Raw genomic sequence first — 21,766 nt, forward strand, 5'->3', positions numbered from 1 at the left:
GTTTCATGAAACCCTCTCGCTCTCTCCCTGCTCCGAGACAAACAAGAGCTCCCTCCGATAGTCAAAGGATGGAGAGGGATTGATCATTGAAGATCTGAATGAATACATCCGACATCATACAGCGGCTCGGGGCATTTTTCTTTCTTTAGATTTTATTTAAAATTTTATTTAAATTTTGAGTTAGATGGTGCAATGCACAGAATAACACACGATGTAGGGTGCTATCCGTGCTGTAGTAGTGCTACGAAAAGTACAGTTCTTTCTAACAGATTCAATTCGTAGTAAAAATATACGCACTTCAATAAAAACATCTGCTTTCGTAGAGCTCAGATCTCATTTCTTCTTTCCATCGCAACAGAAGCAATAGCAGCAAAAATTAAGACCAAAAGAGCAATAACCGGCAGACACAAGCAGCTCCAACCATGCCTTTCAGTCTTCATCCACAAACCGACCCAAGAAAAGAGTACAGAAAGAGTACATAGTATGATAAAAGGACAGACAGGAACAACTTCATTAGGAGGATTCAACACACTATTTCACTAGAAATATCATCTTTATAACAAAGTTCACTCTTTTAATGATTAGGGCGCACTTTAAATTATGAAGCGCTGAACAAAATTGCGAGTCTCAACTGCTACCAGAATCAGCATATACTGGTATTAAACCATTCTTAAATTAATCAGACTCGTTACCCGAGTCCACATTAATGGCAGAGGCACCGCTCTTATATCCAGCCATGGCCTCCTTGTAACGCTTAGCATCTGCTCGAGCCATTGCCTCATACGGCTCTTTCTCCTCAGCTGCGCACCCAGACACAAAAAATTAAAAAAGAAAGAGGCAAAGGAAACATTAAAGAAGAGAAAGTTACCAACAATTAGAAATCCTAATTAGTGTGTTCTTGATTGTAATAAATGAAAATTAAGTGTATAAAACTGCAATGCGAATATATACCTGACATCTTCTTCCATTTCTCCCCAAGCGCTCGCCCGACTTCGGTGAAGGACAAACCAGGAATGCTTTTCTTTATATTCTGCAAAATTACAAGAATGACAACCATTGCATCCATTTTAACCCCAGGAAGAAGGCAAAAGAGAAAAAAAACAAAAAAAAAATCTTCTCTGATGAACAGAGACTCCATAGGCATGATTATATTAACAAATTATGACTGACAAGCGTATCTGACCTGAATCGTATTCATATTATATCTGAATCCCTTTAGAGATAATGCCTAAGTACATATAACTTACATCTCTTTCCGCATTCGAGAAAAACATGAAGCCCGACATCGCCCTTTTTGGTGCATTAGGATCTTTCTTCTTCTTCTGCCTTCTCTTCTTTGAACTATCTTCATCTCCATCCTTGGGTTTCCTTTTAGAAGACGAAGCCTTAGCTTCCTTTTTTGATTCTTTAGCAGCAGATTTCTGAAACCATATAAAAGATTGCTTTAGTTATACCCATAAAGTTGAATTCACAATTAGCTAGTAAAAGAATGCTACGTACTTCTTTTTCATCTCCACTTTCACTAGCATCAGATTCTTCTTCATCAGAATCATCAGTAGGAGATCCACCATCATCCTTCTCAACAACAAAATCTTCATCCTGACAAATAAAAGAGAAAAAAATAGCCAGGAAAAAATGGATATTTAAAAAGATATACCCTACAAAATTATCTATAACTATATGAATGCATGCCTGTACCCTCTGCAAAACCTAAAATTTAATGCTTTTCAAGTATTTAATTTCTAAGATATCTTGTATTTAAAAAAAATGTCCCTCACTGGAAAACTTTCTAGTTCTAACCCAAAAAGAGAAGAATCAAGTTCGAGATACAGAATTGAAAATTCAATAGTGAGACCAGGGTATACCTCTTCATCACTCTCCTCTCCACCTGCTTCATTTTTAATTCGCTCAAGATGTGGATCGACAGCATCATCATCAGCATTCTGAAGAACAGATGTAACCCCAGTAGTAGCTTGCACATCTCCAAGGTTCATGATCTTCAAGCCCTTCCCACTAAATAATTCACCAGAAGGGGTTAGTCTCACTCATCAGCAACTACTTTTGAAAGGTTGTCAGAAATTACAAAGGAAAAAAGAAGTACCTAATGAAGTTAAATAGGTTGTGATATTCATTCCTCTGAATATTTCTGAATAGATGTTCTTGGTCGTTTTTAAGTTTGACGAGGAGATCAAAGTAGTGAGATGACACACTTGAGCCTCCCGCACCATGTCGTTCAAATTCCACGTACTCGATCTTCACCAATAATGTTTGAGAAGTCAAAATCACAAAATGAAACAAGAACATAGGATAGTCCATAAAATTTTTAAAAAAAATTATAGGATAATTCATGGGGTAAATTGCACTAGGGATGGCCCAATATTGCTCACTTGGCAGTTAGATGACAATATAAATATTTTTGTGTAATTAGTTGGGAAAATTTGATAAGAAGGTAGAAAGGGTAAAATTGCAACAAATGTAAAGGTTAGGGATCCAATTGTAAACAGCGAGTTAGGGTCCAGAAAGAATCAACACTGAAGGTTGGGAGCTTCATGCAAGTTTTACCCTCAAGCAAAATTTACTAATGCTGCATACTCTTCCACAAATAAGCAATTCAATAAGTGCCCTCCATAAGTTGAAAATATCATAACAGCCCTTGTATCAAAAATAGTAAAAATAATCTTTACAATATCACAATTTTACCTAAATTTCTTAATGCCCACCAAAAGGCAAAATGTGCATTTTTGAGTGGATAGGTATCATTATGGAGAATCTGCTGCAGAGGGGCATATAAGAATTTTTATTTGTTTTGAGAGCGAATATTCAAATTGGCTCTTAATTTATTTACTGACCAAGTCCACAAAAAAGTACCTCATCATGAAGAATAAGTGTAGGAGGTTTAGGTAGAAAGAAGAATCCCTTCTCGAGCGGATACAGCAAACCATCTTCAGCTTTAAGTGAAGATTTAACTGCATATCCATCTTGGCAACTGCGGAATGAACCTGGTCTTGTCACTTTGGCGCCAGATACACCACGCAAAATCTTAGTGAAAACCTCATGAATTAGGCCCTGTAAATGTATGAAATTATCAATTATCATATTATAAGAATTAGACAACACTTGCAATTAAACACTAGTATGATTAAATATCTTGCGTAGAATTAGAAATAGTTCTATGTGTATACTAATGTAGCACTAACATAAGCTCAATAGTCAATACAGAATGCGTATGTTAAAGGCCTTGTTTGGCTACCCTTAAAAAAAAATAAGGAAGAAGATACATTCTATGGGATTAAACGCACTGGTGAATGGACTTCTCTATTTTTGCAACTGTTGATTAGCATGTAAACTCATTTAAACAAGGAAAGAAGAAAAAGTTCACTAGTTAAATGTTATCCTTTGTTGGCAAACAAAATTTCAGAAATATATAGATTGCAAAACCCATCATGCCACCAGCACTCGGTCACATAGGATTCAGGTTAAGAAAAAAAAAATGAAAGAGTAAGCACGGCCAAAATAGTCATAAGTATGAAAGTATCTAAGATATTATACACCAGAAAGATAATTCTGCAAGACATTTAAATGATATCTACTTCACCTTATATGAAGAATCTAGTCTGTCCTTGTATTTACTAGCCAACAGTTCCCCGCTCAGTGAAAGGTTCCTTTCAACCACGGTATCTGTTTCAAACTACAGAAGGTGCGACAAGAAGTAGCATTGTACCCTTTAGCAATACAATAATACATCAAATTTAGAAAAAAAAATTTTACCTACAAAGAAGATATCTTATACCTGAATAACAATATGTGGGTATAATGTTTGTCCTTTGCGAATTGGTGGGTCAAGGGTGACTACAACAAAAGTATGAGGTTGATTGGACTGCAAAAAAACAGAATAAAGAACGACTAAGATTGTTCTTTGTAATAAGCACTTCTAATAGTAACAAATAAATGACATAAAATATACAAAGAAGTTCTTCTACAATCTACAGTAAGTGCTTGTTTGGCCCGACTTTTGAATAGCTTCTCTAGTCCACAATGCATAAGCTTACATAAACCATCCATTGGCTCATAAATAGGTGAACTTTTATGCTAAATTAAGTTTTTAGGCACCTATAGGGCAATTTCAAATTTGGAGATTCTGCCTCTGCTGCAGGAAGAAGCAGTAGAGGAGGGTTCAGCGAAAAAGGAAATAATGTTTCTTTGAACAATTGAAGCTTCTGTTATTGCTGCAGCCAGAAGCTATAGAGTTCTAACAAAAACAGCACTGCAGACCTCCAGCTTGGCCAGACACAGCACTGCAGACCTCCAGCTTGGCCAGGCAGGCAGTAAAGCAGAGGTGAGAAGTGATTATTCCATAAAGAAATACAAACCTTTGGCAATAGAAAGAGTCGAACAACACTGCTATATTGGATTTTGAAATCAGTAGCCTGCCCCTGAAGACGCAAGAATGATAGATGAAGCTCAACACTATACCGCCCTCTGCAATTTACAATAACAGTATTAGCTTTCTCAACATCCAGTTTAAAAGAGAATAGCTGCAGAATGCAAAGATATAAGAGACATTGGAATATAGCCTATCTCCACATATGATAATTGTAGCATTTATAGTATTTAACTATAAAAATAAATGATTTTGCAACGATGTGCTTTGCAAAAGCAACAAAATATAGAGAGCTGCACTTTTTGCCTGGGGTTGCACAGAAAATTAAAAATATATATAAGCATGTGCTACCTAGGCGTGAGAATTGCGATTCCTTCAAATGTAACGACAGCCTCCTCAGAAGATCCAACATCTGCCAGTTTCGATATTTTATCTAGCAAAACCTGAAAAAAATGAAAAGCACATTTGTTATTTGTAAACTGACAATGCTAATCCAGTAGTTAACTGTGAATAAAATGACAGTTAATAAGGTGCTAAATAATTTCATTCACCTGAGCCGGGGGTCGATTTTCATCACCAACGAACTGGGTGTTGGAAGTAGGGACATGAAAACTTAAGTCCATCAAAGAATCTTTCTGCATTCACCAAAAAGAAAAGAAGCTCAGAGTAATGAGAACATGAATGAGAAAAGACCTAAGAAAGGCCTAAGCATGGAACTGTCATTTTGTACCTCTGTAGTTACAAATTCCAATGAAATATAAACCAACTAATGAAAGGGGCAAGGAAAGAAACAACCAGAAAAATAAATTTGAAAGCAAACTCAAAACTCAGTAGAAATTTTAGCACACTATGTAAAAGGCAGGAGCAAATTCAAAATTTGCAGCCTGTTTGGTCCAATTTTAGGTGTAGTGCTATTTGACAAAGTCCATTAGAGTAGTGCTATTGGAAAAACTGCTATTAAGTTTCGCTCTGCAGTGAAAGGAGAAGCTCAAGCTATGAATTGAAGCTTTAGGATTTAACGCTCAGAATATTATGGAAAACAAACATAAATATAAACTTTACCTCATTAGCCCCAGTGGTGTCATCAACATGGAATTCTAAGTAGACATCTGTTTTTCCTTGCAACTGGGTTTGTGCAACATCTGCTAGGGAGACTTCAAATGCTTGTTTTGAGCCAACCATGAAGGTAAGCATATTGCCTGCAGTGAAATTTGACAGATGGTTCAGAATAGTTAAGTAGAGCAACAAGTTTGTATAGAAAGCAAGCCAAATCCCCACAACAAAAATGTAAACTGACAAGATCTAGATTAAAATGCTGACATTAGATAATACATTCACTGATAGGTCCCAAAAACATAGTACTTATGTTATCCTGTTAAACATCAACGTATGGTAACACTAATATAGGCCAGAATCCTTGCAAACTTTCTACAAAAGTAAAATGTATTATATAATGCTATTCAATATTTCTACGGTAGAACCAAATACTGATTACAAATATGAATTACATTTGAGAGTCTTTATGACACCCCTACTGGATTGTTAACAAACAAAAGAGAAAGTAGGCAATAGGCAATACATAAAGAAGGGCAAGAAGAAGAAAAACTTTTATAAATCAAACCAACAACCACGAAGTAACAGTATATTTTTACACCAACTAACAGAAATTCTCAATGCTGAACGAAGAAAGAGAAATTAAAAATTGAAGAAAAGAAAATAGCTAACGAAGTACAGCATGTCTGGCAACAAAAATAATAGATAAACATATTGAAAGATGTTAATGATCCTGGAGCAAAAACGGTAATACAAATGATAAAACCAAAAAGTACCCACCATTTATATCAACACCACCCCAATTATGTCCACTGACAGAAAGCTGCTTCTCTTCTGGCGTCACCCCAATATTTTTTTGTATATAACTTGTCAAAGTACTCACATCCTGCGTGACAATGATAAGACAACTAAATTACAAACAGAAAATTGAAAAGAGTTTCATGATTAATCGCAGTCTTACTTCCACTACTTCTATGTGTTTTTTGTACTCGCTTAGGAATTGGAAGAAACAATAAGTACTTCACCAAAAAAACAAAACAGCACCTGCTCACGAAAGCCAATGAACTTATAAAACAAGCCATCTTTGATCCTGACACCGAGCTGATATGCCCTAGGCACTTTCATCCAGGTCAAAGAAGAAATATCGGATTTGTCGACCTCGATGATCTTTCCACCGCCTTGCTTCCTCCATGCAAATCCCCCCGAATGCACCTTAAACTGGCCTGGGTTCTGCGGCACCCCAATTAAAGTATAGCACATCAGTTTGGCACAATAACTCCTATCTTCTCGATGGAAGAATTAAATTGCAAATATAAATAAAACATGAAAATTCAAATCTCAAAATTTAACATTAAAGTTATAGGAATGAAATTCCAGTGGTACTTTAAGTATATAACATCTTTCCTTTCAGAAAATAGAGCTTTCATACCAAAGTTTCTGTATTGTTATAGAATAAAACACCAAACCTTTTTAAGAAATCACAAACAAATAAAATGTAAAAGTCTCTAATTTCTAAATGGTTCTAAAAACATCAAATCAAGAAGATACAATAGTATAATTACTCCACTGTAAACATTACTGCTATTGTCATCGAACCAATTTAGCTGGTTTTTTGGAAGAATCCATGCATACTGCATACATAAATCACCTAGAAGCTAAATAAGAATTTTTCAAGTAAAAATTGAATTTCTAATGCAATAGTATCAAGAGACAGACCAGAAAAATAAAAATAAAAAATTAGCTCGGAAAGAAGGAAGAGAGTGCTTTGAAAATCAAAAAGTAAAAAAGGATCAGGAGTAACAACATAGAGCGAATTTAACTAAAAATTACTAGATTTAACGGTGGAAACTAAAAAGAAAAACACAAAAACATGTAATCATTGCATCAAATATTAGATTTCTCCAGTGAATCAACAGCATCCTCTATATTCAACTTCACCAAAGCTCAACACACACCAACAAAACCCTAACAAAAGCATCCAGAAACCTAAGGAAACACCAAATCAAAAGGGGGGGGGGTCCCATTTTCATCTCAAATCGAAAAAAGAAAAAGTAAAGAAAACAATAATCAAAAGCCAAATCAACATAGCATGATCGAAACCCTATTTCCGCAAAACGTAACCCTCAAGGGTCAAATCGGAGGGGGAAATGATATGAAAAGGGCAAGGGTTTCAGAAATCGTACGGTGCCGCCGCGGCCGCCAAGAAGGATGTTGTTGAACTGGTGCCCCTCCGCCATCGCCGCCCCCGCCGCCCCCGCCGCCACCTTCGCCGCCGCCGCCGCCGCCGTGCTCTCTCTCTCTCTCTCTCTCTCTAAAAGCTCTATCTATCTCTCTCTCTCTCTCTCTCTCTCTCTCTCTACTCCCGTTCGAGCGCTCTTCGAATATGGGCTCGATCCGACCCTGCGTGTCGCCGTTTCTATTAGTAGTGCTCCCTCTCTCTCCATGTCGGCCTACGCATAAAGGGACAGAAACTACTTTCCGCACTAGTCCACCACGTCATCTGTGAACCGCAAAGACACCACGCTATCGTCGATGATTGGTGGGAACAAAGTATTGTCGGTTCACAAATGACGTGGTGAACTAGTTCATCTAACGTTGTACACTGAATGTGTTTCACAGCCAACGGAGGCGGTGGGCTATGGGTGGAGCTAAAAGAGACGCCGAACGCTTGTAATGGGCCTTATGTGGTCCCAGGCTACATGAGAGTGATAGGCCATAATTTTAGGCCCACTGTATGGACCGGATTCATGATTAAAGAGGCTTTCATAAGTTATTGGGTCAGCATTTAACTAGCCCAAATTTAACCCAAAAACCGATGCAGAATTAAGAAACATAACAAATGACCCAGTACCGACCATTCCTATCGCAAGTAATAAAAGACTTAATATTTGGTACCCGAGATCTTAAGTTCGAATTTGAATTTATTTATATTTCTAGCTAAATTTATTTTTAAATAAAATTTGAATTAGTTGCAGTTTCTTATAGATTTTTTCACTTATTACATCGCCGACGGATCGCACGTGACTCATCTAGTTCCATTCAACGCAGAACTTGAATCAAAATTGTTTAACCATAAGATAACATAACTAATCAACTGGTCTAATAATAGTTCGTATGGAGATGAGTTTTAGACGAACCCCAATTCGAGTCTAACTGGAGTACCAGACCCAATCTGCATATGTATGTATGTATGTGAATTTTGAGTTGGTTTTGTGGTTTTCTTTTCTCTTAAATACACGTAGCAGCACAGAACAAAATAATTATTGATGGTGATTGTAATAATGCGCATACGGAGAGGATAGGATCATCATAGTATATATTTATTATTATTACTATTATTATTATTATTATTATTGCATACATAGGACTCTCCCGTGTTATGTTAGGCCCCATTTCACGGCAATTGCACCGGCACATTATTTTGGCATTTTGATCCCCCAATAATGACTAAATCAAAATTTGGACCATCTTCTTAACTAGGACACCAACATGCTGTAGTGGCTCGCGCGGCAGGAGGAATTCTACACTGTCACACTTGCATCACCTCATCAATAACAAGTCAATCACATTCCTTCTTTTCAAATAAAAGTACAATAAAAATATTTTTTATACAATCATGATGGGACATATATTCTTAAAATAATTAATTTAATTGGTTTGTTACGCCACGTCACTAATATACCCGTTGCATTCTAGAATTTTTCGCGCGGCAGACCACATGATCCCGTACACCACACTTGCACCGCTTTATCTCTTCTTATCGCATCTACACCACCTTATTCAGAGACATTGCATGGACCAACCATACCACCTCATCCATCTACTAGAGCCAATGGTATAATGTATAAAAAATTCTTAATAACTTTGGATATTTTGAAAGCCAAAAAATTTAGATTGCGTGTATGAGCTTATTAATAATTTCGACACGTCAATGCTATATAAAAATAATTTTTTAGTTATTCGTAAAAATATAAGCTTCCTTTTAAGTAATATTTAAAGTACAATATCTTGCTATCTAATAATTCATAGCTTAGTTTTCTTTAAGGACCACCCTACCGTTGGAAGAATAAAACGCCAATCACATAATAGCTAAATCTAATATTTTATTATCAAATAGCTGTTAAAATACAACATATTATAATTACTTTTAATAATATGTAATGAGAAGACTAAAATGGAGAAAACAAAGCTTGTATTTTAAACCAAAATATAGTAAAACACAAATATTCTATAATTTTTTTTATCCTATTGTTTTCTCCATTTTTGTTTTTTCTGTATTGACTGGTACATTTCTAATAGTTCAATCTAATAGACAAGGTCTACGTAAGTTAATTTAACTTGTGAAATGATGCACGGATCATAAATTTTTAGGGCAGAAATTAACGTCACAATAACACTTCAATAGTGATTTGGATTGTAGGAGAAATATCCGTACCATTTTATTATGCGGTTACAGTACGTTTTTTATTTCAGTTGAAGAAAAATGGAGAAAAATAAATAAATAAATAAATAAAAATTTTAAAAAGCACCTCACATCCATCTGTCAATACCAAAAAAAACTCTTGCATGGACCAAGTTCACCATGGTCAGCTTGTGCACCGCCAACCATCCACTATCCATCCATTATCCTTTTCCCTTTCAATCTCCCTCCTCTTTAGAAGCAAACTTTAATTAAAAAATTAGAGCAAGACAAAAATTTATGATAAGTATTTAATACATCAAAATCTCTAAAAATTTAAGTTATAAAATTAAAAATAAATACGCAAGCAATAATTTTTTTAAAAAATACTAGTATTAAAATATACTCTCACATTAGTCACACCCAAATAGTTAAAAAATAAAAAAATATTATTAAAACCAGGGGTTTTTTTGCAAATAGCCCCCTGACAAATTTTTTTTTTAAAATTGGCCCTGTGTAAAAATTATTTGCAAAAATGGCCCTGGTCCCGCCCCGTCAGCGCCACGTCAGCGCCACGCGGGCGGGGCTGGGCCAAGTGTTTATATTGAACACGGTGAACCATTCACCGTGTTCAATACAAAATTTTTGTATTGGACACGGTGAATGGTTCACCGTGTCCAATACAAAATGGCTAAGTGGGATATATTTCTATTGGACACGGTGAATCATTCACCGTGTCCAATACAAATAATTGGACACGGTGAATGGTTTACCGTGTCCAATACAAACACCCACAACTTAGCCATTTTTGGCTAAGTCGTATGTATTTGTATTGGACACGGTGAACCATTCACCGTGTCCAATACAAAAATCTTGTATTGAACACGGTGAATGATTCACCGTGTTCAACTTATACAATTGGCCCAGCCCCGCCCGCGTGGCGCTGACGTGGCGCTGACGGGGCGGGGCCAGGGCCATTTTTGCAAATAATTTTTACACAGGGCTATTTTCGAAAATAAAATTTTTTATGGGGCTATTTGCAAAAAAAGCCCTTAAAACCAGCTTTGCCACTTCATCCACAAACCCCACTAATTGGAATGTATGCATCACTTCTCCTTTCCATTAATTTATGGAAATTTATTCACTACTCTTGGTGTACATATATTTTTATATATGATACCTAATTTTTTTTTTATAGCCAATACTTTAAAATTAAATTTTAATTTAATAAATACAATTCATACCATTTAAAAAAGTCTTTACCTAAAAAATTATAAGAATTAAAAATCTATTAGTAAAGCATTAATAAGTTTATGATTTTTAATATATAAATCTTTTGATAATGGGCATCAATTATAGACATTGAAGTATATGGTGTATAAGGTTACTTATACACCCGGTGCAGGCAATAATTTCTGTCCCAATGCATCAACCAACCTGTTCAGTACACCGAATGCACGGAACCACAATTACTCGTGGACCGCGTATATTCTATTTCCTTATTCGGCGGTTAACGTTACCGGGTTTCGCACTGTATACATAAACCCTCCTCAGCAAGCGACAAAAAGCTCTCTCTCTCTCTCTCTCTCTCTCTCTCTCTACCCCTTCTTACATAATACAGAGCGCAAACCGACCCCCTCTCTCCTTCTCTCTCTCTCCTCTCTCTCTCTCTCTCTCCCTCTACACTCGATCCCATCTGAGAAGCTGGGAATCGAGGAGGTAAAGTTCTATTTTGCTGATTTATTTGTAATTTTTTCGTTTCCTGGAGTCTAATTTCATGCATTAGCGGTGCGCTTCTCTTTCCCGATTTGCTTCAGCTTGGGAGCAAATCTTCGTTTTTTGTAGTAAATCGATTCGTTTTTAGTTGCCCTTTATGTGTTCTGTGATGCGGTTGTTAGTAAAATTTTGAAGGGGCAATACGTATAGATAGATCCCCGTAAAATGTTGTTGTAGATTGGCCTTTTTTAACCATTAGGTCTGTTACGACATTGTGAAAATTATTTTTTAAAGATTTTTTAGGAGTTTTATAAGTTATGGTTTCTGGAGAAGGACATGAAAGATTCAGTAGAGGTATATTAATTGAAAATTGATGATGACAATGTTAAAAAAGATATTAATTTGAGGACTGGATGATCAGTTTTTGTTAGGAAATTGTCGGTTTTAACTGGTCGATTGACGAAGAGGGATAAGTTTCCAAATGTCGATATGTCTGTTAAGTAAAACTTTTATGAGACAAATTGGCATTCCACTACTTTGCAAGTATATATAGCCTATTTATTTCCCCAATTTAGGAAGTAAATTGAGTCCTGGAATTGTGAATTTTCTATTATTAGAGCTGAATTGCCAAACTGGTGGAATAGTTTCGCTGTTATTTGACGTTCTTCTTATTGTAGATTTCAATGTATTTGTGTTGGGTTGCTCCTCTGATATATCCTATAAGATCTTGTTAGGTGGCTTGGAGCTAATGGAATCCAATACTTTCTAATGGGTCGGCATATTGGTTGCCACATGATCTTATTGCTGAACTTCCCAAAAATATGCCATAATTTTCCATAATCAGTTAGCAAGCTTCGATAGCTCTTTCAAAGCAGCCTAGGTATTTAGTCCTTTTGCCATTGTTGTCACAAAAACATCCTCTTAGGTTGTCGTATACTTGAAGATTTAAGATGTAGCAAGCTCTCTGGAAGAGGAAAAACGAAGATCAGGTGTGACACTAGTAGTTATTAATTATAGGCTATATTTTAGCATTATAATTCTATGTAGTTTAATTACTAAACACAAAACTCAATGAATGGTTTAAGTTTAGGTTAAATCTGGAAAATTAGGAAGCTTTGGTTTCTTTACTCAGATACATCTGAAGAACACAGTAATTGAATACAATTATTACTAAACACAAAACTAAGAGCATGTTTCAAGTACAGGTTGTATCGGGAAAATTAGGAAACTTAGATTTCTTTTATTTAGATACATGTGACGAGCTCTAGCGTACTTGTACTTCCTATTAGTGTAGCAGGTCATATGCTTACATTTGTATATTTATTCATCAGTTGATATTTTTTTGAAATTGTTTACTTGTTTACGCAGAGGAAGTAAAGCCTTGAGGAATATTGAATAAAGAAAATTCAGTATTATTGACTTGGAGAAATTTCTTAATTTTCACTTTATCATTCTTTTGGTGTTTGCATCAGCCTAACAGTTCCATCAAGTAAATCTGCTTTTTAAAAACTATGCTGTTAAATACTTAAATTAGATTGTCTAATATATGAGTAAGTTCATTATTGAAGTTTTAATAAGTCCCAAGTGAATTAGCTTTCAACGTCTAAAAGGTCATGACATTCATTCCATAGATCTTTTCAATCAAAAGATCATGAGCCATCGATCTTTTCATTACGAGAATGTCTCTTTCAGCACATTTTCTATGATATATATGGCTGTGAATCATCTTATGATCAAAAGTTGCATTTTATTTGAACTTCTCTAAGCATATACATATTCATAATTTAGCAAAAAATTCTTGGTCCTTCTGTTTCATAGGGTGCTATTGTTAATGACTTCAGTTTGTAGGTGCCATTTGAAAATGTGTTAGAAATCTAGACCTATCACATTATTCAAAGTAAAACCTGAAATAGTTAACTGCTGTATAACTTGGATATTTAGTAATCTTTTTGTTCCTGTTGAATTGTTGTTTTTATACCTTTTTTTGGTCATTTCCCTTGTCAATAGTCTAAATCGGAAACAGCCTTGTTTTGCTTTGGGTGATTGATGTAGTAATTTGCTTATTCCAGCAACAAGTGCTTATGGATAAGCTTCTCTCAATTGAAATCATAATGATAATACTGTTGTAAGCAGGAAATTGGAAGCTGAATAGGGGGGATCTAAGACCTCAACCGTGTCATTTTAGTGCCATCTCGTGCACAAATGGAGCATGGTAAATGTTTTCCTATATTAATACTTCTCTAGGTATCATAATTTATTTTGACTTGCAGGATTTTGACCAAATCTGTCATATCGATATGTTGTGGCTAATAAATTAGATGTATGAAATATATGGTTCGAGCTATCTTCCACTGCCAGTGTAACTGCTGGAGAGGGATATGGGGCATGTGGCTGTTATTATTACAGAAATAATTACACATGAAGTATCATTCTTGATCGTAACTTAAATACTTTTTTCAGGGAGAGCTTGTGATTGCAATGATTGTGGCGGAAAGTATATTTTGATAAAAGATGAAGAAGATCCGAGATTGACAATGTTCGACAAGCCTCTTCCTTGTTTTGGGTGTGGAATTGGGTGGTGTTCGTGAGTATGCGTCCCTTGGAAATATTTGTTTTTTTAGCTATTTACCAATTAATTAATCTACTGCTGTTCCATTATTTTTGTCTCGATACTTATAAGTTCTCCTTACAGTTTTCTTCTAGGATGTATATTTCCATTCCTTTGGTACTGTGCCGCAACTTTATACTTGTGCAAATACTACAATAGGGATCCACGAGAGCGAGCTGGACTTATGGCTTCTACTTTTGCGGTCTGTCACTCGTCTCTCGTCTCTCGGACTTCTATAGTATGTTACAGTTCTGTAAATAGTTTGGGGCAATCTTTGGTATATTATTGAGAAAATTTCTCAGCAAATTATATTCTCAAGGAAATTTGCTATTTAATTAATCTGGAAACTTTAGAAGTAGCATTCTTGCAAAAGTCCATTCAACTAATGTATGAACTAATAAATATTGAGCAGATGAGGCAAACAAACATCAATAATACAGAGTGTTCTTCGTCGATGAATGACATGTACAGAATACTGACAACATTTGCTTGGAGTTTTATATTTGGCTTATCATTGCACGTAAAGCATTATGAGGGGCAGTAACTTGTTGGGCTTGGGATGCGTTTATGTGAGGTCTGGTTCTGGAATATACCTAAATGCTGTTGCCCTATGCCGGCCCAGTCCAGTGTAGGCCTATTTCCTCTGCACCGTGCTAGATTTGTGTTGTTAGTCTGGTTGGGTTCTTGTTTATATCAGGGCCAACCTACAGCTACAAATTTTCATAATTCTTCTTGTTCAATCAACTATGAAATTCGTGGCTCTGTTTCGAACACCAGTGTAGCAAAGCTTGATCTTATCACACTAAACCGAGCATCATTTGAATAATGGATCTACATCTAAACTAGGTCGGGAGTTCTCATGGTTATACTAGAACAGGCCATTCTTAAAACAAAGAAGAGAGCAATATGAAATTTGAAGTACCGAAATGTTTTCTTCTTGTTCTTAATGTTTCCTTGTTCCTTTTATGTTAATATAATTCCCTCCTGTGAACAAGTTTTAATGGTGGTTTATGCAGGCCTTGTTCTGTACTGTTGTGATCCTTATTGTACTCGCTGTAATATTCCTCTAGTTCGGAAAGCACATTATAGCATTCCCAAACCAGCTGCTGCTTCATCAACGGCAAAGCAAGCCCACACAATTCATCTAAGAATCTCCATTCCACAAGTTCAACTGGGGAAGAAGCACTGTGTAAAAGGTACATAACTTCTAATTTTCTATGTACTAATCGTGTTCAACTAACAAGTTTGTATAACATTGCTTTGTTTGTATTGTTAGATCGTTTATGGAGATAATATCTCAATCTAGGTGAAAACAAAGAGAGAATAATATTTACTAGTTCTCGCGATATTAGTGAAATCTGTAACAACTGTTGTACAGAATAATATCTTTTGCAAGCAAAAGCTTGTTACTATTCTTCTTAAATTTGTGATTGAAAGGGAAAGATGGATTTGTAGTATGATCCTCGAACAGATGGTTTTAGAAAGGTTTGTGCGTGAAAGAGCCAAAACCGTCATCTGTCATTATCTTAAGGAAACACTGACAACATTTTTTAAAAAAAATTGCCGTTGTCTTGTCCGTCAAATGCTAATGTTACGTCTACATCATTAGAGTTTATTTGTATCTTTATCAAATCATAGTTGAATTCCTGATTTGGTAACTACACAAATGTACGGAGCAAGGATTTAAGTGCACATTGGCATTGGTTTTGCCCACCGTGCCATACTGGGATGATTATTGGTAAGATATGGGCCTCATGCTGATGATATATGGTTCTCATGAAACTGGAAATAGTTTACTTAATAGAGTATAAAAGATTTGATAATATTATATAATAAGTAATTAAAATATATTAATATTGAAAAATAAATATTTTTTGGTACAGCTTCGTACCGTGACACTTAAATTCTGGAATACAAGATACTTCACTGTAATTATTGGCTCCTAAGTTGAAGGATAAAAATGCTCAGCGAAGCCCAACAACTTGTGATGGTAAACTATCATGGCAAACTAACAGGAGCCTTATTTTTATACGGAACAAATTCTAAAGGCCATGTTCGGGATTGTTGTTATTTTTATTTTTTTGTAGAAAATAGTGTAGGAGAGAATAGTAGATTGCTTGTAATTTACCTCCAATGTTTTTTTCTGGCAACAATATACACAAACTGGGAAGCAGCATTATACACAACTTTCCTAACTAGAACTTGGCCCAACATTGTCAAAGAAATAAAATTGGCCCAAAGCCCATTTCCTATCGGGGCTTATTTAGGTCCATTTTGGATAACAAGTACTGTACAACTATATAAATAAATATGTGATATAATACACGGAAAATACTATCCAAAGATTTAAATACGAGAGTATATGTTGTAGAACAGTATACATGTGCTTAAGTGTGCACGCATAGTTTGTACAGGGACGCATCCACACATGGTCAAAATTGCGAGTTTTGGACCGAGCTGGGTCTAAAACAGTAAAGCTATTTCGGGCCTCTGTTTCAACGCATGACCCTAGTTGACAATTCTAATTCGGGTATCGAAAGTCCGACCCGAACAAGACTCGACTTAACGGGCCCCTGTTTAAGCCTGGACCCGATTAGGAATGGTAACGGAACGGGTTGCGGGTCGTGGGTCACGGGGCCCTTCCCCTAGTTCATCATAAAAAAACATTGTCAATTCCTTCCCATATTTGGCACCTCAATTTATTACAAGTTGAAAAAGAATTGACAAAGGTGGGGATATCACCGTCCCACAAATATAAATCTCCACACCAAACTCCTTTAATAGTAGTTACCCTATTCATAAGAAACTTTATTTTAACTATTTTCAATACCGATTGATTTCTAATGCAAGTGGTAAAAGATTTGATCATCTCATAGTTGATATTCGAGATTCTAAAATCGAAATCTAATTACTTTATATCTTCAGATAACTTTATTTCTAAAAATAATAAACAAATTTGTAGCACGCTATCATTCTCTCTCTCTCTCTCTCTCTCTCTCTCAAAAAAGAAATTGAATCAGAGTTCAAGAGAATAAATATATAACTGTTTCTTTAAGTAGATTTTTGTAATCTGTTAATTGTACAGTAAGCCTTTGGATATGGTTGAGATAGAGACTGTGTAAATCCTTGTAAAATACGCCTTTGGATGTGATTTAAAAATGGGCCCATTTCTTTCGTGTCTTTTCTTGTGGCTTACCTGTACGGTCGTACGGAACTTTGGTTGTGGTTGAGAAATAATGGCCAAGTTGTATAAAAAATTTCCTAGTTTTACGATTTTGCAAAGTATGGCCACTATTGTGAATTTTGTAGATTTGGATTAAAATTTCAACAAACTGATCAAAATATTTTTTTTTTTTTTGTTTTTGTTTTCTTCTCTTTTTTTCTTTTTTTTTTCCAACCCTCCTCCACCGTCTTCCAGACCTCGGCGACGGTAACGAGGGCGTGCGCTGCCTCCTCTCCTTTCGCCTCCGCCTTCATTGGTGTCGGCATCGACGTGGGCGCCAGAGGAGAAAAACTCGAAGCCGCCTCCGCTTGCGCCGGCCCAGACATCAACGTGGCGCCGGAGGAGGAGAATTCGAAGTGGGAGCAGATGAGGACGGAATGGACAGAAGCAACGAGGTCGTGGTCGAGGAAGTACTCGCGGCTCTTGAGGATAAGGTGAAAGACACATCTATCTCCAAGAAGCATAAAGTAAAAAAAAATAAAGAAAAAATTTTTCCTTGAAAGACCGTTATATATCGTCACTGTTATAAGAAAGGCCAAGAATTAGATAAGATGAAAGAAAAAGATGATGGTTGCACTATTTTACAAAAAAATTACACTGTTTAAAATGAACGTTGCACTCTTTGAGATAAAAATTGCATTCTTTTAAACGAAAGTTGTACTCGTTCAATAAAAATTACACTATTTTATAAAATAATGCACTTTTCTTTCATGACGGCCACTCTCGCTAGTGTGAGCCTCTCCACCTCACGTGCCTGCGTTGAAGTGCTGAAACCCGAAGACGATCTACCTCCCCCGCGCGAGGGTCTCTCTACTCCCAAGCAGCCGCGACGCCACCACCACCAACAATTTGGTTCCATGTTCAACAAGATCATTAAACATGGTGAACGCAAGGTGTCTAAATCCGAGTCTTCCTCCCTCGAACCCTTTTTCCCCTCCTTCTCCCTCGAACCTTCCTCCCTTTCCTCCTCCCCCTTCCCATCCGTCTCTGCCTCCCCCTCTACCTCGCTCGTCTCCATCAACCACGCCTTCCGCTCCACCACCAACGTCGTCGCCGCACACTCTCTCCCCGGGCTCCACCACCATTGCCATCGCTGCCGCCACATCATCTCTGCCCGGGGAGAGCGATGGCGGTGGTGTAGTGGGAGGTGTGGTTGATGGAGACGAATGGGACGGAGGGGATGAGAGAGGAGGGATCGAGAGAGAAGGATGAGCCTCACGCGGGGGAGGTAGGTTATTTCTGGATTTCGGCGCTTTGACGAGGCGCACGGGGTGGACAGGCTCGCACTAGCGAGTGGTTGCCATGAAAAGTAGAGTGCAATTTTCTTTAAAACAATATAAATTTCATCAAAATAGTGCAACTTTCATTTCAAAGACTGTAATTTTTATTTCAAAGAGTGCAACGTTCATCTTAAACAGTACAATTTTCTTGTGAAATAATGCAAGTTTATTTTAACAGTACAACCACCATCTTTTTCTTCCTTCTTCTCTAATTCTTAGTCTTTTCTATAACAATGACGATATATAATAATCTTTCAAGAAAAATTTATTTATTTATTTATTTATATTTTATTCCTTTTTTATCATTTTTTTTTTTTTTTGTTCCTTGAAGGAGATAGATAAATTTTCATCCTTATTCTCACAGGCGGCAAGCACCTCTTTAGTCACAACTTAATCGCTTCCGTCCAATCCGTTCTCATCCCCGGCCACTACGAGTTCTCCTCTTCCGGTATTGCGTTGATGCCGGCATCGGCGGAGGCGAAGGCAGTGCTGAGTTCTTCTCTTCCATTGTCGACGCCGATGTCGGTGCCGACACCGGCGAAGGCGAAGGTGGAGCCGCAGGAAGAGGAGGCAGTACTACCCTCGTTGCCTTCGCCGATGGTAGCAGAGGTGGTGGAGGAGGGTCGGAAAGAAAAAAAAAAAAGAACGAAAGAAAAAAAAAAAGAGAGAAAATAAAATAAGATATTATTGTCAGTTTGCTAAAAATTCAGCCCGAATCTGTAAAATTCAAAATAATGGCCCACTTTTGCAAAATCACAAAGCTAATTAATTTTTTATACAAATTGGACAGAAATAATTTATATAGATTCTTATAAATTACAAATTCTTTGGATCCCTATGTGAACTTTGTGACAAAAAAGGTCCTTAATCTTATTTTGGTAAAAAACAATTAATACATTTCATTTCCAAATATATGATTTACACCAATTAATTTGGTAGATAATTTTTTTTTTATTTATCACATCACGTGACAAGTAAAAAAATTTTACACTCTTTAAAGCGATAGGTATGATATATATATCACTTTTGGGGTGTGTGAATAGTACTGTATTTTTTTTAATATGCTTTTGTGTTCTAGTTCATTGCATCTATTTCTTTTCCTCTAAATATTTTAAAAATGTGAATTAAAAAAATAAAAAATTCTCGGGCGTATTTAGAAAGCGGACTGCTAGATCTACAATTATTTTATGATTATAATCTTACAATATGTTCTTTCAAAAGTTAAATCTTTCACATTTATCTTTAATTTTATATTTTTCTTTTTTAATACTAAACTCAAAAATATTTATTTAAACTCTAGGACAAGAGATTTTAACTCTTGAATGAGACTTGTTTTTCAGTGGTAGTCTTAGTAACTCAGGCTAAAAAAATAAAAATCTCGTTGAAAAATCTCGTTGAAGTCGCTGTACATTTATTATTATTATTATTATTTTTTCTTTGATTGAATAGTAACATCGTGCTACACCTTACGCAGCACATTTAATTATTATCACAAATTAAAATACAGCTATGAAGAGGCCTGTACAGTGTCCTATCTCCAGGTCACATGGTTTGTAGCAGCAACCCATATGCTCTCCTCACTTTTTTATAGTATTTCCATAACAACACTGTTTTATATAGCTTGCTCGAAAGGCCCTAAGTGAGAGAAGATCCATAAATTATTAAGAAGAGATACAAGTAGGGATATCAATGGGTCGGATTCGGGCGAATTTTTAAAAATCTAAACCGAACCTAACTCCAAACCCGAAATCCGAATCCGAATTCGAACCCAGTAAATTTTAAAAATTTATATCCAAAACCGAATCTAATCAAAAATTTAAAATTCGAACCCGAACTTGAACCCGAAAATCCTAACATGAAACAATTATTTTTCTTTCAATATATTAAAATATATTACATTAAATTTAAATTTTTAAAATATAAATTTAAGTATAACATCAAATTTTTATATATATAATAAATTTGTGTTTGGGTTCGGATCGGATACAGTCAAAATCTATATATAGATTCATATCCGTCGAATTTTTATTTTTGATATATATATTTGAAATCATATACGTTCAGCATCCAATAAATCCGCTATGTTCGGGTTTAGGTTTCGATAAAATTTTAGATATCTGTACTTATTGACATCTCTAGATACAAGTGCATGTTCATAAAAAAAATTCCAATAAATATCAAATGAATTATTTGAAAAGATATTGAGATCCATGACCATCAATATAAGCTTATGAAAGGGCGATAGGGTTGGAGCCCTCCCCGCGTTTCGCGCTCTCCGCCCTCCGGTACGGCGGCGCTCCCCCCCCCTTTCGTAGCCGCGACGCTAGGGTTGGAGCCCTCTCCGCCCTCCCGTACGGCGGCGCTCCCCTCCCCCCCTTTCGTAGCCGCGACGCCATCGCTTTCCTCACTCGGGAACGCAGCCGCGTTCTTCCGTACGACGCGNACAGCGAAAAAGTTTTATCTTTCTGTTCTACTTTTTTTTTCTAAATATACTCACTACGGAAATAAATATTATTCAAAAATATTAATGGATAATATTAAAATTAATATTAATAGTTCTAATAATTGGCTATTGTATCGACTTCCTGTTGCAACACGCGAGATTCCGATTACCTTTGTTTCTAAATATACTCACTACGAAAATAAATATTATTCAAAAATATTAATGAATAATATTAAAAATAATATTAATAATTCTAATAATTGACTATTGTATCGACTTCCCGCCGCAACGCGCGGGGTTCCGTAACTAGTGTTTAATAATTCATGGAAAACTGAACTCTTAATTGTCACATGGTGAGCACAAAAATTGATAAAAAAAAGGTAGCACTTTAGTTGGCGAAAGGATTAGTAAGTATTGAATTAATTAGAGAAAACTTCAAAAACCCCCCCAGTGGTTTCATAGTTTCTCATTTTGCCCCCCTGTGGTTTAAAGTGTATTAATTTGCCCCCCTGTGGTTTCGTTTTTATCTTTTCGGTAGCTTTTTCGTTAATATTTCGTTAAATTATATACAAAAAACTTCAGATACCCATATATATTTATCAAATATTCACTTTAGTACCCTTTAATTCTAACTTTATTACTAATTTAAGGAAAAAAATAATG

At 36.0% G+C, this 21,766-nt stretch overlaps 2 protein-coding genes across 5 annotated transcripts; one reads left to right on the forward strand and one right to left on the reverse strand.

The window, feature by feature from the left end:
* On the reverse strand, nt 480-7,809 carry LOC109718526 (FACT complex subunit SSRP1). Its single transcript, XM_020244787.1, has 16 exons — nt 7,618-7,809; nt 6,479-6,664; nt 6,215-6,320; nt 5,444-5,580; nt 4,933-5,016; nt 4,733-4,824; nt 4,371-4,479; nt 3,791-3,877; nt 3,596-3,688; nt 2,869-3,066; nt 2,102-2,253; nt 1,866-2,013; nt 1,501-1,599; nt 1,248-1,421; nt 952-1,030; nt 480-800 (listed from the first exon to the last, which is right to left on the reverse strand). Exons 1-16 carry the CDS (start codon nt 7,669-7,671, stop codon nt 676-678), a joined length of 1,923 nt encoding a protein of 640 aa, XP_020100376.1. The 5' UTR covers nt 7,672-7,809; the 3' UTR covers nt 480-675.
* Nucleotides 11,422-19,125, forward strand: LOC109717954 (60S ribosomal protein L18a-like protein). 4 transcript variants are annotated; one of them, XR_002218339.1, is made up of 7 exons: nt 11,422-11,552; nt 13,683-13,761; nt 14,010-14,133; nt 14,242-14,395; nt 15,174-15,353; nt 17,576-17,814; nt 19,025-19,125. XR_002218339.1 is itself a non-coding variant. In XM_020243919.1 (5 exons), the coding sequence occupies exons 2-5, from the start codon at nt 13,752-13,754 to the stop codon at nt 15,225-15,227; spliced, it is 342 nt and encodes a 113-aa protein (XP_020099508.1). In that variant the 5' UTR covers nt 11,422-11,552; nt 13,683-13,751; the 3' UTR covers nt 15,228-15,580. The 4 variants fall into 4 exon arrangements, 2 of the variants coding, with proteins under 2 accessions (XP_020099508.1, XP_020099509.1); XR_002218338.1 differs by lacking the exons at nt 17,576-17,814; nt 19,025-19,125 and adding an exon at nt 15,434-15,580; XM_020243919.1 differs by lacking the exons at nt 17,576-17,814; nt 19,025-19,125 and having other exon boundaries at nt 15,174-15,580.

Source organism: Ananas comosus, linkage group 12 (assembly GCF_001540865.1).
Source record: "Ananas comosus cultivar F153 linkage group 12, ASM154086v1, whole genome shotgun sequence".
In the NCBI taxonomy this organism is placed as follows: domain Eukaryota; kingdom Viridiplantae; phylum Streptophyta; class Magnoliopsida; order Poales; family Bromeliaceae; genus Ananas; species Ananas comosus.